The sequence below is a fragment of the Microcaecilia unicolor genome, chromosome 11 (genome assembly GCF_901765095.1).
Source record: "Microcaecilia unicolor chromosome 11, aMicUni1.1, whole genome shotgun sequence".
Classification (NCBI taxonomy): domain Eukaryota; kingdom Metazoa; phylum Chordata; class Amphibia; order Gymnophiona; family Siphonopidae; genus Microcaecilia; species Microcaecilia unicolor.
The window spans coordinates 155616709-155632927 of record NC_044041.1 but is presented as its reverse complement, the minus strand read 5'-3'; the positions used below and the strand labels follow the sequence as shown (position 1 = coordinate 155632927).

Genomic DNA, 16219 nt, shown 5'->3' with positions numbered 1-16219 from the left:
GATTTGCAGATCCAACTTTGGGTGACCTATACAGAATCTGGCGGATAAGGTATAGTAAATGATTTGTTTTTTTATACTCCATTGTAAATTCTTCTGTCCTCTTATTTCTCTCTAATACCTTTCTGCTTCCCTTCCCTTATATTTCGCTGTGGCAGTGCTGCCTGAAAGACATCACCTGAGCCTGGAAACCTGTCGGACATTGGTCTTTGGAATAAAAGTATCCTTTGTCCCAAGAACAGCACTTGCATGCCTCTCTGATACATATGTCCACTGTGTTCCTGTGCATGGTCCCCTTACAGCTCTTTGCCTAGGGTTACCATATGTCCGGTTTTACCTGGACATATCCTCTTTTTGAGGACACTGGGGGGGGGGGCATCCAGACAGGTTTTGCCAGTCTGCCCATTTGTCCGGGTTTGCGGACAAATAGATAGGCTGGCAGGCAAGCGGGCCTCAGGGTGTCCTCCCCTCCTCTCCTGTACCTTATTATCATGCCATGGTGGTCTAGTGACCTCTTTGGGGCAGGAAAGAGATCTCTTTTTCCTGCCTTTGTAGCCACAGACCTCTCACTTCTGGCACCACTTCAAAATGGCTGCCAAGAGTTCAAGCAGTGGCCTCATGAGACTCTGAGAGCAAGAGGTCTGCAGAAGACTAGACCACCAGGGCACGATGACAAGGTACAGGAGAGGAGGGGAGGGGATGTGAATGGAGTCATGTGGGTGGAGGGAGGGAGCCGTAAAAAAGGTGGGTGGAGTGGGGCTGGAAAAAAGATATGGGGAGGGGACATACATTGGGGGAGAGAGGGAATCTGGCTTTCTTGGGGAGGGTCAAGGTGACACAGCGGTGCAGGAGTGTGGTGGGGTGGGGCGATAGGGTGTGACAGGGGCATGACTGAATTATATTTGTGTCCTTTTTTTTGTCATGGCAAATATGGTAACCCTATCTTTGCCTCCTTTCATGCTCTGGGTTCTCAGTGATGAGCTTATGTACCCCATGCCTTACATGAACCGTTTGCATGCTGTTCTCTGTGCCTCAGATGGATTCTGTTTATACTGTGATCTTGTTACCATTGCAGAACTCATCCTGTCTTAGATGGACCCATTGCATTTTGTCAGCTTGGCCCCATTGCAGAGCTCTTTGTCTATGTGCCTTAATGGATCCCGTGCATGCTGTGAGCTTAGTTCCATTGGTGTACTCATATCTTGAGGCTTGGATGGGCCCCATTCTTGGTCCTATTGCAGAACCTATGTCCTCTGTGCCTTAGATGGACCCTATGCATGCTGTGAGATTGGTCCAATTGCAGAGCCGTTGGTGGGCCTCATGCATACTTCTTACATGGCTACTTTCAGTGCAGCTAGGGTCCCATGCACACTTCTAGTTTGGTCTGTTTACAGTGTTCATTACTACTACTATTTAGCATTTCTATAGCGCTACAAGGTATACGCAGCGCTGCGTTCATGTGCCTTGTGCCTAGATGGGCCCTATGGATAGTCCTAACTTGGTCTGCCAGTAGTGCTGTTCCATGCTATCAGATATGGGCTTTGTATCTTTTTGTTAAGTTACTTTTTCTGACCATTGTCATCAGTGCAGGCATCTGGGCAAACTGGAACTCCTGGAGGCAGAAGAGCTGGTGGCCTGGATTCAGAATCTCAAGGTATGGTATACAGCCCAATGACAGCTTTGATTCATATGTCAGAGCTATGGACCAGAAGAAGTGCATTTTATTAGAGGTAGGTGGACACTGGCTGGCTTCAAGTGCTCAAGCTGAGAAGGGAGCTATAGTACTCCAATAGTCTTAAAGTAGTGTCCCACTGATTTCTTTAAAGTAAACGTTCCATTGCTTCTGTCTCACATAAACTGGAATCCTGGTCTAAGCTCAACCTGATGTTGCTAGGGTATAAAATGAGAGTACTTCCCATATTGTACTACCTATTTCACATTTTATCAGCAGGGCTGCCGAGACACTGAGCTGGGCCCCAGGCAGGGCCGCCGCCACCACCCCAACCCCCCCAGGATCGCTGCTGCCCCCCCCCCCCCCAGGATTGCCGCTACCGCTTCCCCCGCCCCGGCCGCAACTCTAAATACCTTGGCTGGCAGGGATCCACAAGCTCTGCCAGCAGAAGCCTTCCTCCATTGCTGTTCTTCACTCTGCCACATTGCCTGCCCTGCCCCTGCGGCTGCTTTACCCCTCACGCACATACTCGGTTTCATCAAAACCGAGCATGTGTGACATGAGGGGAAAAGTAGAGAGAGAGACCCCGTGCTGGGCCCCCCTTGGAGGACGGGCCCGGGGGAATTTGGTCCCCCCCTTGCCCCTCCTCTCAGTGGCCCTGTTTACCAGTAGATATTCCAGGCATGGTATAATATTTATATTTCAACATTTTTTATTGATGAAGACAAAATTAACCACATCCAATATCTGGTTTAACCATAAAAACCATCATCAAACTTTCAGAATAGAAATACAATAATAAAGTCCATCATCAATCTTTTTGACCTTTTTTCCCCATCCCCCCTAACCCTCCCTCCTCCCCTCTACTTTAATAATAACAGTTTTTATTGATGATAAATCAATACAAACATATTCTCAACAGTAACCATACTTCCCTCTCTATCTCACCTCATACATTAGTAGAGTTTAACTCGTATAGACAGTCATCATTTTATACCCTACATATCCCCATCCTTATCTGTTCATCTTCATACATTTTGTTCTAAATATTCACACATATTCACGAAGCAAAACAAACACAAGTCCCTTCCAAAGTAACACGTTAGAACATAACTCTTTAATATTATCACTGTTCTTTACCCAGTATAACAGTCCCATCCCAACTACTCCCCTCCCCCCTCCCTCAGACTCTCTGCTCTTCCCCCCTTCCCCTCCATCCCATTATGGTTACTGAAGTTCATAGGTTCTATGCATCTAGAACGTTCTTAACACATTGCATCTAACATTAAGACCTTCATTAACATAACTGTATCATCAAAATCTCAGAGGCTTTTTATTGATCTTCCCCTTCCCCCCTCCCTTCTCATGCACTCTACCACTTAGCAATGATGTCTGACTTAACAATTAACTTCACGCTCTTTCCACTCTCGTTCAAGCACTCCAGCTACCCTAAAGTATTCAGGACTTGACTCCTTGCTCGTGGGGATATTTTATTTATATACGCCTTCCAAATTTTTATAAATCGCAGCCGCCTCTTTGGCGTGTTGCGGGCATCTTGCATTTCCCATAACATGAGCTCGTGCACCTTATTTCTCCAATACCAAAACGAGGGACCTTTATCTACAGTCCAACAGTTTAAGATGCATTTTTTCCCCAGAATACAGAGCTTACTAAGAAATATCTTTTCTTCAAGCGTTCCCTTATTCCATACCATCATAGAACTCAGTATCATCCCCTCAAAAGACAGGACCACTTGACGCCCCAGAACCCAGCTTATAAATCGGGAGAGAGCTGACCAAAACCCTTGTATCTCTCCACATTGCCACATGCCATGGTAAAATGAGGCACCCACTGTCGCACATTTAGGACACTTACTTGTTTCCACCGCCCCTGCGTACCAAGCCTGCTTCATCGAGAAATATGCCCTGTGTACAGTTCGAAAATGACATTCCTGCAATTCAGCACTGTTCACCACCCTCACACCTCCCTGAAGCGCTGCTAGTATCTTCCCTTCTGCTATTCGACTTCCCACCTCCTGACTCCATCTTTCAGCAACCAACTTAACATCTCTTTTGGGTTGCTTCCCCTCCAGTACTTTATGAAACCAGGACACTGATATCTGTCCTGCTGCGTCCCCAGTCAGGAAGTCCTGGATTTCCTTTTCAAATCCTGGCAAGAGGCTTACAGTGGGGAGACTACGCACATAGTGAGAAAGTTGATGATAAGCTAATTTTGCTAACAATCCTCCCGAGTAGTGTTTCTCAAACTCAGAATAAGGCATTATTGTCCCGTCTTTTAATAAAAAATTCCCCAACAATATCACTCCCCGCTTCCCCAAATCTCTGAAAATTTTACTTTCCCGCCCCGGTGAGAACTCCCCATTACCAACAATGGGCAACATCACACTACTCTCTGCGCTATGCCCCCAAAGTTTGGTTATCACTTTCCATAAATGTCTTAAAGGCTGTAGCAGTAGACTGTGTTTAACCTGTTGAGGGAGATTTCCAGTTTTTGCGTGTATTAAGTAATTAAGGTGCCAAGGACTAAAATACTTATTTTCTAACTGTAAATCTGTATACGTACTCGTTCCTAAGATCCAGTCTCTTAAATGTCTTAGGAGACACGCTTGATTATATAGTCGCATGTCTGGCATACCTAACCCTCCGCTCCCTTGAGTCCCCTTAAGGTATTCCCATTTAAGCTTTGCCTTCTTCCCTGCCCAACAAAATCTAGCTACCTGCCTCTGGTGCGCCCTCAAATCTTTTTTCCATAACCATAAAGGCAGTACTTGCAATATATATAACCATTTTGGAAACACCAGCATTCTATATAAATGAATCCTACCGCAAAGTGACAATGGTAGGGAGTTCCACTTGGCCAATTGCTCCCTCGTATCTCGCAATAACTTGGGAATATTAGCAGCATAAAGCTGCATAGGATCCAATGTTAATTGAATACCTAGGTATCTAAATGATCCTGTCGCCCACCGTAACGGGAACTGTACCCAGGCTTCCCTCCCTATCTCCTGACTCGCCAATGCCTCCGATTTCATCAAGTTTAAATGAAATCCAGAATAATCCCCGTATTCCTTTATGCTTTCCATAAGGTGTCTCAAAGAAGTCATGGGGTTCGTCAACAGGACTAATAGGTCGTCCGCAAATGCTGCTATTTTAAATTTCCTTTCCTGGATATGGACTCCCGTTATATCAATATTGTTGCTTATCTCTCTTATCAGTGGATCAAGTGTTAAGACAAAGAGAAGTGGTGATAGAGGGCATCCCTGGCGCGTTCCTCGACCTATAGGGAACCAATCCGAGACTATACCATTTACCAGGATTCTCGCTTTAGGGTCAGTATACAGAGTTTTAACTGCTTGCAGGAAGAATCCGCCTATACCATATGCTTTGAGTGTTTCAAAAAGAAATCCCCAATCCACCCTATCAAATGCCTTTTCGGCATCAAAACTAATTAACATTGTTGGTAACCCTTCCCTTCGTGTTTTTTCCAACGCTAAGATTATCCTCCTCATATTCTTTGCTATTTTCCTGCCCCTTACAAATCCCACTTGTGGGTGTTCTACTAAGGAGGGAAGGTATCTAGCCAGCCTATTAGCTAGCAGTTTGGCCAAAAATTTTGCCTCCGAATTTAATAGTGAAATGGGCCTGTAAGATTCTGGGCATTGCGCCAATTTACCCGGCTTCAACAATACCGTTATATGGGCCTGATTCATATGTAACGGCAGTAATTCTCGTTGGACTGATATGTTAAAGACCTCGGTCAATACTGGGCCAATTTCTGTCTGCAATAACTTGTAGAACTCATTCCTCAGTCCATCAGGACCTGGTGCCTTCCCTAAGGGGCTTTGTTTAATTACCCACATCACTTCATCTATAGTGATATCTGCATTCAGCACCCTCAGTTCCTCATCATCCACTTTGGGCAACTCAACACTAGCCAGATAAGCCGCACTAGGTGTGACCAAATCTTCCTGTGGTTTATATAATTTAGAAAAGAACTCTTTAAAGATTCCCGAGATTTCACTATCTTTATTTGCTAGTAATCCTTGGCGGTCTTTTAATGTAAGTATCTTCTGATAACCTGCTTTCCTACCCATGATCCGTGCCAAAAAACCCCCTCCTTTATTAGCGAATTTGTAAAGGTGGTATTTATAATAGGCCATAGACCTCTGGACTGTACGATGCATCAATTCATTTAGACTTTGCTGCGCCTCTAATAGTTGCACCCTTATTCTCTGTGAGTGGTCTACACTGTATTGCCTCCGTAAGTTAGTCACCCTCTTCTCCAATCTAAGGATTTCCTGTTTTCTCGCTTTCCGTTTAAAACTTGTGTAAGCTATGATCTCCCCCCTAAGTACAGCTTTAGCTGCCTCCCAATAGAGCACTGGGTCTGTCCTGTGACTCTCATTATTGGCACTGAAATCCTTCCAACATTTTATCAAGTGAGGTAAAAATTGATTGTCCCGGTACAGCCAAGTTGGGAATTTCCATACAAAAGCCTCTCTCCTTTCCCCTTTTATCTGCAATCTCACCATTACCCAGGCGTGGTCTGAGATCATTATTGGCCCAATTTTTGCTGTTTCCACCTGTGTAAACAAGTCCCCAGTTACAAGTATATAGTCTATACGAGATAAAGAGGCGTGTGCTCTCGACAAGTGGGTATAATCCCGTTCTAACGGGTTCAAGGTTCTCCACACGTCCACCACCGCAAATGCCTCTTCCAACCCTGCTATACCTCTCCCGGGCCTGGCCAGCTCCCTCCTCGATGGGTTGGACCTGTCCAATGATGGGTCCGCTGCCTCATTGAAATCTCCTCCCATTATAATCTGGGCCTCTCCTAGTCCTTCCAGTGCTCGAGTTAATTGTAGATAGAATCGCTTTTCATACGTGTTGGGAGCATATATGTTACATAACACTACTGGCTGTCGATCTAATATTAGGGATGCCAGTACATATCTACCATGGGCATCTTTTACAATCTTAATAACCTTCACATGTATGCCTTTGCGTACCAGTGTGATCACTCCTCCTTTTCCCCCCACTGCCGGAGATTCAAAAATTTCCCCAACCCACCAGCGCTTCAGTTTGGCATGTTCTGCTCCTGTTAAGTGTGTCTCCTGCAGAAATGCAACTGATGCCTGTTGATCATTAAGTGTTTTTAAAATTTTTTGTCTTTTAACAGGCGAGTGGATACCCCCCACGTTCCAAGTTATAATTTGTAAAGAAGTCATGTAATCCCAATCTGTCGGTCAATGCTTCCATGCAATCTTCCAGCAATCATGCCAGGGAGGCGTCCCAGCCACCACCTCCCCAGCACTAACTTCCAGTCCTTCCCCATTCTCCCATCACTCCAGACATCCCACTCAGTCTCCTTACATACACACAAATAACTTGTATCCCTCCCATTCCCTACCCCTCTCCCCTGCCTCAAGCCTCTTCCCATCCCTCCCTTCTCCCCTCGTCCCCGTTTATCACACTTCCAGGTCCCCTTCATACCCTAGACTTCTCTCGCCCCATAAAGCCCCTACTTTAGCTATGATCTTCTTATTTCTAAACCCCTCATCCCTCAAGGGAGTATCAACCATTAGCCCAAATAGACCCAATTCCGGGCGAATATCAACTGCCCCCTGAGTGTATATCATAACATCTGCAACTACTATACATCAATGATCCAAATCTCGAATAGAGACTTTGAATGCAACTCTTACCACATCCACTTATCCTCACCCCCTCTCCCCAAGTTGAGAATCCCGGGGAGGAGGGGGGGCCTCAAATGTCCTGCTCAACTCACAGTCCTTCCCAAAGTCATGTATCTGGCTTTTTCATTTCTACATCCAGAAACTGCTGGGCCTCTTGTGCGTTTTGAAAGGAGCGCCATTGACTTCCATGTTGGATCTTTAGGACGGCTGGATAAAGTAGCATAAATTTAGTATTCTTGGATACCAGTGCAGAGCATATTGGGTGAAAACGGCGTCGTTGTTCTTGCACCCCCGCCGAATAGTCCTGAAAAATCTTAATCAGGTTCCCCTCATATGCAAGTGAGTCCCTCTTCAGTCGAAAGCCCCTTAATATCTCTTCCTTATGCAGGTAATTGAGCACTTTAATGATGACTATTCTTGGCCTTTGCAGGTTGGGTTGCCAACGCCCCAACCTGTGGGCTCGTTCAATGCACAGCTCTCCTCGGCTATCAGAGAGCGCCAGTTCTTTTTTTAACCATTGTTCTAACAGTTGCCCAAGTGCTTTTTCAGGAATCTTTTCCGGCAGCCCCACAATTCTCAAATTACATCTTCTGGCACGGTTTTCCATGTCTTCTATTTTTTCCTGTTGCGATTTAAGCTGTGCCCGAAGCCTGGTTAATTCCTGCGTATTCTGAGAACAAGAGTCCTCTGCGGCTGCAATCCGATTTTCGGCTTCTCCCACTCTCTTCTCCGTTTCGGCCCCAGACGATTCAAGGTTTTTTAACTGTCCAGCCAATAAGTCAAATCGTGGATTTAGGGCAGCACTCACCGCCGCTGTTATTTGCGCCAATTGTTTCTCCGTAAATTCTCCCTCATACACACTTTTCGAGTCCGCCATTTTGTGGCCAGTCTTAAAAGGTGATACTTTTTCCTTATCAAATTTTGTTCCTCTGCGGGTAGTCCCTGGTGGCATGGGCTTCAAGTATTGCTCCATACACAATTAAATAAGCCACTTATGACCTCCTCGCACCTTTAAGTCTCACTGAACTATTATTTATTGCGAGGCCTCTACCAGCACTGCGTCCCGGGCCCTCAAGTTACCTTGTAGGTATATCAGAGTCTCAGTTCATGTCCCTCGCATCTGGTATGATCTTTCTAAAAAGCCCTCCTGGTCAGGGCACCTAGGTAAACTACAGATTCATCTCCCAGACTTGCGGGCGTAATTATAAATTCCTCAATCTCAGGGGGTCGAAATTGGTCTTGCTTTTGATCCTTGGCTATTCCGCCCTGCGGGCCCCTCAAGCTCTCCTTTCAAAAATTGAAATTGGGCTTACCAGCTCTCCCGCCCCACCTCCGTGAGGGCGCCACCCTTACTCGGGTCTTTTTCGTGGTCCTCCCCGTTCGCCGTCGCTGCCTTCCACAGCTGGTTCAAGTTTCCTCCTCCCGTCTGGTTGATCCCTTCTCACGCTTACCACCAAGGAGGGCCGTTATGAGCCTCGTGATTCGGCCTCCGCCGCCATCTTGTACAGGCACTCATTCAGTTAAGGTGTTGTTTGCCCTTTCGGTGAACGGCCACGGCGTTGTTAACTTCACTATTTATGTTCGTTTATGTTCTTGCTACTCCCCGATATTCATTTGGCGTTCGGGCGCGGGTTCAGCAGCTCTAAAGTCGGGGGCTCCATGCGGGCGGATCGGAGCTCACACCGCGACGTCCATCCCGCTGCTCAGCTCCACCGGAAGTCTTGGTATAATATTTAATGAAATAAATTATAAATAGACCACTATAGGTAGCATGCCATGTCTTCTTTCAAAGTAAAACACAATGGGGTTGTGGGCAGAGATGGGTAGTAATGAAGTACTTGTACTTTGTTACAGTATTTAAGTACAATTGGTAGTACTTTCACTTGTAATGAGTTACATTTAAAAAGCACTGCAAAAAAAAATGTAACGAGTTACATTTAAGCTGTTCTTTTGTACTTATTAACAAAGTACAGATTTGGAAAGTAGATTTTAAAAAACGTATTTTCCATCCTACAGGCTTTCTAAACAATGTTAGACGCAGCTTGCAGCTGATTGGGCCTGAACTTCTGGTCCCAAACACAGCTGAACTGGGACTGGAAGTTCGGGCCCAATCAGATACAAGCCAGGGTCTGACATTACCTGGAAATCCTAGTCCCTGTCCTCTACACCTGTCCAGATAAGAACAGCTGCTGATTGGCTATTACTTTGTTGTTGTCAGGCTCAGCTGCCTCCCAAGCCTGAACCGTAACTTCACTGCGTGCAGGGCCCGCTCCCTTTCCTTTCCCATCCACCATGGCCCTGCAGCACAGTTTGCTTCTTTCCTCCAGTTGCACCTCTGCCAGACTTGCGCTAATAAATTATCATGGGAGATGCATGGACCTAGCTCTCTGCAGCACTGCTAGTACTTCCTGTGCCAGGCCCGCCTCCTCTGATGTAAACTTCCATGACTGGCACAGGAAGCACTAGCGGCACTGCAGACAGCCAGACCCGCGTGTCTCCTCTGGTAGTTTATTAGCGGGGGCCTGGTAGAAGTGCACGAGAGGGAGGAAATGAGACTGTGCTGCAGGACTGCAGTAGATGGGGGAGGGGGGAGAGTGCTCAAGCAACCACAGAGCTGGAACAGATCAGTGTTGGAGTTGGTTATAGTGGAAAAGGTGAAAAAGAATGGGGGAAAAATGACACATGGACAGGAGACCCTTGGATAGAGAGTTAAAAGAAGACAGGAAAGCAGTAACCAAAGACTTGGACCAACACAATTAGAAAAATTAAATGGCCAGACAGCAAAGGTAGAATTTTTTTTTTTTTAGGCTGTGGTAGCAGTGTTAGTCCACTTTAAAAGTTAATACATATAAATTTAAAAAAGTGACACCGCTATTTTGGACTATATATACTTTTTACTAACTTTCAGAGACCAAATCCTACTTTTTTAGATGACAGTATATTACTGAAATAGTATGCTTGTTTTATTTGTTAATTTTTAATGTAGCAAAAATATGTAAGTTTTTGAAGTTTACATCTGCTCTCTTTATATTTTGCATGTACAAAGGGACATGTCACTGTTTCTGCTTCTTTGGTTTTGCACTGTATGCAGAGTACAGTTTCTTGGGGGTTCAGTTTAGTTTTTCTCTACATATTTCTATTTTTAGTTTGTGGTTACTTATTCTATACTTCATGTGTAAAATAGGTGGGGTAATCTGTTAGCATCAAGTGTCTGTGTAGTAGTAATCTGTACCAATGCAGTTTGATTTGTTTTCCAATAGGTGTATTAATGTTTTTCTGCCTACTGCAATGTTCAGGATGGTTTTTGTTCTGTTTTTTTTTTTTTTTTTAAATTTTTTAGTAAAGACCTTGTGTGACTCCCTGGATGTTAGCTTGTAAACATACTAGATTCTGTGCATAAGTACATAAGTATTGCCATACTGGCAGTGGCGTACCAAGGGGGGGGGGGCGGTGGGGGCGGTCCGCCCCGGGTGCCAGTGGGTGGGGGGGGGGTGCTCCGCTCCCGCCGCCTCCCTGTGGCGCCGCACATTTAAAGAACCGGCGAAGCAGCGTCGCAGGCAGCGCCTCGTGCCCTGCTTGTAAAAAAAAAAAATCAAATCTCCTTCCCCTCCTCGTCTTGACGTTGACTCGGGCCTTCCAATCAATTTGATTGGAAGGCCCGAGTCGACGTCAAGACGTGGAGAAGGAAGGAGATTTGATGTTTTTTTTTTACAAGCAGGGCACGAGGCGCTGCCTGCGACGCTGCTTCGCCGGTTTTAACGGGACTGAGGTGGGGAAGGAGAGGGGCGAAAGGGACTCGGGTGGGGGTGTTCAGAGGAGAGAAGGGGACTGGAACTGGGGGCTGAAAAAAGGGGCAGAGAGAGAGAGGGGACAGATCCTAGATGGAAGGGGGAGCGAGAGGGAGGGCAGACCCCGGATGGATGGGAGAGGGAGGGCAAATGGTGGATTGAAGGGGCAGAGAGAAAGGGCAGGAAGTGGATGGAAGGGACGGCAGAGAGGGCAGACACTGGATGGCAGAGAGAGAGAGAGAGAGAGAGAAAGATGCTGGATGGAAGGAAGACGGTGAAAAGAAGATGAGGAAAGCAGAAACCAGAGACGACAAACTGTAAATAAAATATATTTTTTTTATTTTAGGATAAAGTATTGTAGATGTGTTAAATGTTTATAATAGAACATGTAAATAAGGTAATCTTTTTATTGGACTAATTTTAATACATTTTGACTAACTTTCAGAGAACAAAACCCCCTTCCTCATGTCAGGATAGGATACTGTAACAGCACTATACTGTACTGACCCGAGGACGGAGGTTTTGGCCTCTGAAAGCTAAATGTATTAGTCCAATAAAATGGTATTATTTTACTTTCTATTTGTTAATTTGTAAAGTGGTGATTGGTACTTGTTAGGTTTTTTTTTTTTCAAATTTACATCTGCTGTCTTTATATTTTGCACAGTACTAGGGGACAGTTTCTGTTTCTGTGGTGTTGCATTGTATGCAGAGTCTGGCATTGGGGGTTCAGTTTAATTTTTGTCTAAATAGAAAGTTTATGATTACTTAGTCTATAGTGGATTAGGGTGTATCTGTGTTTGTGAAAAAGACATGGCTTTCAGTTGGCATTGACTGTGCAGGATCTACGATCTGTACTATTCTGTCTGGTTTCGTTTTACAATAGGTGAATTGATGTTCTAGTGCTCACTGTAGTGTTTAAGATGCTTTCCTTTTCCTTGTGTGACTCGTAGAAATGACTGCTTATGGTGTGGTAGAATTGCTCTATAGGTCCTGAGTGTTTTGTATTCTCGGCATGCCTAGTACTGGATTTGGGGTGGGGGGGGGGGTGTTAAAAAATGACCGGCCCCGGGTGCCAACTACCCTAGGTACGCCACTGCATACTGGGAAAGACCAAAGGTCCATCAAGCCTAGCATCCTGTTTCCAACAGTGGCCAACTTGTTAAGAATACTTTTTACTTTGTAGTAAAAAAGTCATTTTAAGAGCTGTACTTTATTACTTTTACTTGAGTAAATTTTTGGATAAGACTTTCTACTTTTATTTCACTACTTTTGAAGCCAGTACTTTTACTTTTTTCTTAAGTACTTTTAAGAAGTAATGAACCCATCTCTGGTCATGGGTGCCTAACCTTGAAAGTTACTATTTGGCTATACAACTCTGTGCCCTTGTAAAATGGCAAGCCAAACCTAAGGTTAAACAAGTGTTCTGGACTAAACAAGAATTGGTGGTAGTTTGCCCACTTAGATGCAACATGTGGTTCCCAGTCTAGATTCAGATATTTGAGATCCAGCTAATCCATTTAGTAGTGAAAGGTTGGGTCCCTTGGTTCTGCCCAGAGAATGTATAGGGAACCACCCACATAACTGTTTAGGAGCAGGGCTGGGACTGGTAAACTGGGAGGCTGTAAGCAGTTACTCCACATATGTTGTGTTTTTCATACAGTCAATAAGTTAGACCACTCCACAGGTGGTGTTCTGAACCAACTTGTTTACTTTAAGTCCTTAAGTAGCAAATAACTGGGACAGAAATAATAACAGGGCAGTCATGTTGGCAGAGGCATTGAACAAAACAGTATTTACAAAGTCCACTATGGGGCTCATTTTCAAAAAAGGACAATGTCTAAAAAGTGGCATAAAGCAGCATTTGGACATTTTTCTCACCCAAACGTCCAAATCGGTATTTTTGAAACCCATTTTCCAGATGTTTTTCTATGCAGTTTGTCTGCAGTGCATCCAAATCTCAAGGGAGTGTGTCAGGGGTATGTTAAGGGTGGAATTTTGGCGTTCCTAAGCCCTGGAGGTTTTTCAGCTATAATGGAACAAAATGAAAATGTCCAGGTCAAAAACTAAGACATTTTGATCTAGACCTGTTTTAATAAAGATTAAGCCACAAAAAGTCCCTAAATGACCAGATGACCACTTGAGGGGTAAGGGAATGACCCCCCTTTTACTCCCATAGTGGTCACTGACCCCATCCCACAGATGTAAAAGAAACAGTACATGCCAGTCTCTATAACAGGCTCAGATATTATAGCCAGTCCTATTACAGCAGCAAACAGGCCACTGGAATAGCCTAATGGTTGTGCAGTGCACTATGGAGAAGGGGTCCCAGACCCATAATCCACTCTAATTGTTACACTTGTGTGGAAAGTGTGAGCCCTCCAAAACCCACCAAAAACCTACTGTACCCACATATAGGTGACACTTGCAGCCATAAGGGCTATTGTAGTGGTGTACAGTTGGGTACAGTAGATTTTTGGTAGGCTCACTATATAATAATATATATGAGCAACAGTGAGATGTGTACCTGGAAGCTTTTAGGTGAAGTCCACTGCAGTGCCTCCTAGGATGCCCCACTGCGCTGCTGGGATGTCTGTGTGGCCAGTCTACTACGAATGCTGGCTCCTCTTACATCCCAATGGCTTGATTTTGTGCCTTTTTTTCCAAACATGGACCAAAACGATAAATGTACAAACATCTAGCAAGTGGCCATCTTAAAAAAAAAACTAGACATTTTGCTGTTTTGAAAATGGCTATATTTGCTATTTGGATTTTGGATGTTTTGAACAAAACGTCCACAGTCAGACTTAGATGTAATATCAAAAATGCTCCTCCACATCTCTTGTATCCCTTACTCCTTCTTTGTGAGAATATGTGAATATCCTCTCTCTAAAACATTCTTATAACAGTGTAGCAGTTAGTGTCAAGTAGTATCAAAGATGGTAGTCACTTACAGTCTTTATTGTTAGATATGTTGAGAGGCTCAGGGATTCTTTCTGAGACTTCAGAGCCATGCTTAGTTAGCTTGGTCCTAGTTGAAAGAGTTGATCTGCAGGAGGCTTGTAGCTGTAAGTGGTTCTTCCTGGATCTGGTACCAATGACAAAATGATCCCAGCTGCTCTGCTGGAAATATACAAATAGACCCTCTTCTCATTTACTTCTTAGCCCTAGGAGTGGGTGCAGTGGGTTCCCCATTCCCACTGGCTCTCTTCACAATGCAGACCTTAAGTAGCTACTGCCACTGACGTGCCCTCTTGGACTTCTTCCTACAGACTGTCCTGACTAGGGTAGCCAGGTGTCTTTATCTCCTTCACTGTTTGGGCTTAGGTGGCTAGGGCCTTTAGGCTAGATGTGCTCTCCCCTCACTTGCATGTCACTCAGCCAGGAAGGCAAAAACCAAAGACAGTTTTGAATTCTACAGTTTTTTTACTCCTGGGTAGTTTCCCCCATGAGTATGTAATACAGGACACAGGTGACACTCCTATATATCTAGAATTTAATAAGGTTTGGAATGGTCAAAAAAGTATTACGTAGGTCCTCCCAGCAACCAATGATGTCACAGTAATATAAAAGTCATACAACTTTCAGGAGAGTATTTGGAAGTCTTTGCAGACACCTATTCTGCAGAATTCCATTGTCTACAGCAGTCAAACAATGAAGTTGAAGGACTACAAAGGCCTATAGGATTCAATAATAAATTCTCTCTTGAGCTATAGTTTGTAGTATTTAAACAGTGGGAGGATTAGGAATCTGAGCTGTTTGGGTCAATGAATCAGAAAAACATACATAGCTGTGACACCTTATAAAATAACTTCCAGTTAGAAATTGGAAGATTTAGGGCTTCTTTTACCAAACCGTGCTAGCAATTCCTGGCGCAATAATGCCAATTGTCAACATTGCCACGTGGGAATCGCTAGCGCAGTTTGGTAGAAGAGGCCCTTAAGTAACAGTATGTACAATTGCAGCACGGGTTGAAAAGCCAATATGAAATAATATATGTTAAAAACAGAGGAAGAGGTTTATTTCTAAGCTCTGCATGCTTCAAAATTTCCCCTTATCTGGAAAGCCAAGGCATAATATCTGGGTTTAGGAAGAAGACCTGTGGGCGAGATTGATGGAGATTATTTGATGAGTATTCATGAGAGATTCAGCAAAACATAGCTGCCAACTAACATTATGAAAAATAGTTTAGAGGTTTCATTTCAGATGGGATCAGATAGTTACATAAGACTTACCCACATGTGGAAGGCTTGCCACTGGAAAAAAGTAATTCAATATATTTATAACACAATAAAGAGAAAATTAATTAAAGATTCTAAGGCATTTTTATTACATTCCCTATACAAGAGGTTGCCTCTAAAATGCATACATATACAGTGCTGCTGTGGCTTGGCAGAAGATCATCTCCCCTCAGAGAACTGCACTTTGTGGGAACATTAATGGCAACATGACAAGCTAACATGCCACATTTTAAATCTATGTTGGGATCCATACGAGAAGTGGTTTGATGCTGACATACGTCAGCAGGTCTCCCTTCCACTCCTTGGCCAGGGTCAACCCTGTTTAGCCAGAAGGCTCCGGCTCCTGCTCCCTCTGGCACCAGTTGTTTCTCAGTTCTGACTCCCACCTTCTTGTCCCACTTTAGTTGAGAGGCTCCCCACGGTTCATGAGAGTAGTATTTCCCAAAAATGACCAACAACTCCAGTCATATCATAAAAGGGTTTCTTATTTTTCACAGTCCAGAATCATCATTCTTACAGTACTTAATGCCACTCCACCCTCAGTCATTGACATTTGTTTATATTCACATTGTTCAATGAGGGTCCCTCCTCCACCCTGCTGGATATAGTTTACTGCAATTCAATGCCACCTTCTATCCTCTCAGGTAGCTACACATGTCAAACTGATTCCAAAAGCTCATTCAACATGCAGTTTCACTCTCCTCTTCTCTTAATGCTCTGGGTTACTTTCTGCCACAGCTTCTTCCCCAGCTGCCTCAATTCTCCCCTTTCAATTCCAACCAGTTGAGGAAATACAGCAGCCAGTAAA

At 44.4% G+C, this 16219-nt stretch overlaps 1 protein-coding gene across 2 annotated transcripts in view; it reads left to right on the top strand.

The window, feature by feature from the left end:
• Positions 1–16219, top strand: part of LOC115479733 (calpain-2 catalytic subunit-like) — a 175605-nt gene that overhangs the window by 100613 nt on the left and 58773 nt on the right. For both annotated transcript variants that reach the window (XM_030217891.1, XM_030217892.1), the window contains 2 exons: positions 156–217; positions 1583–1651. In XM_030217891.1, coding sequence (XP_030073751.1) covers positions 156–217; positions 1583–1651 — 131 coding nt within the window. The remainder of the gene's footprint in view (positions 1–155; positions 218–1582; positions 1652–16219) is intronic.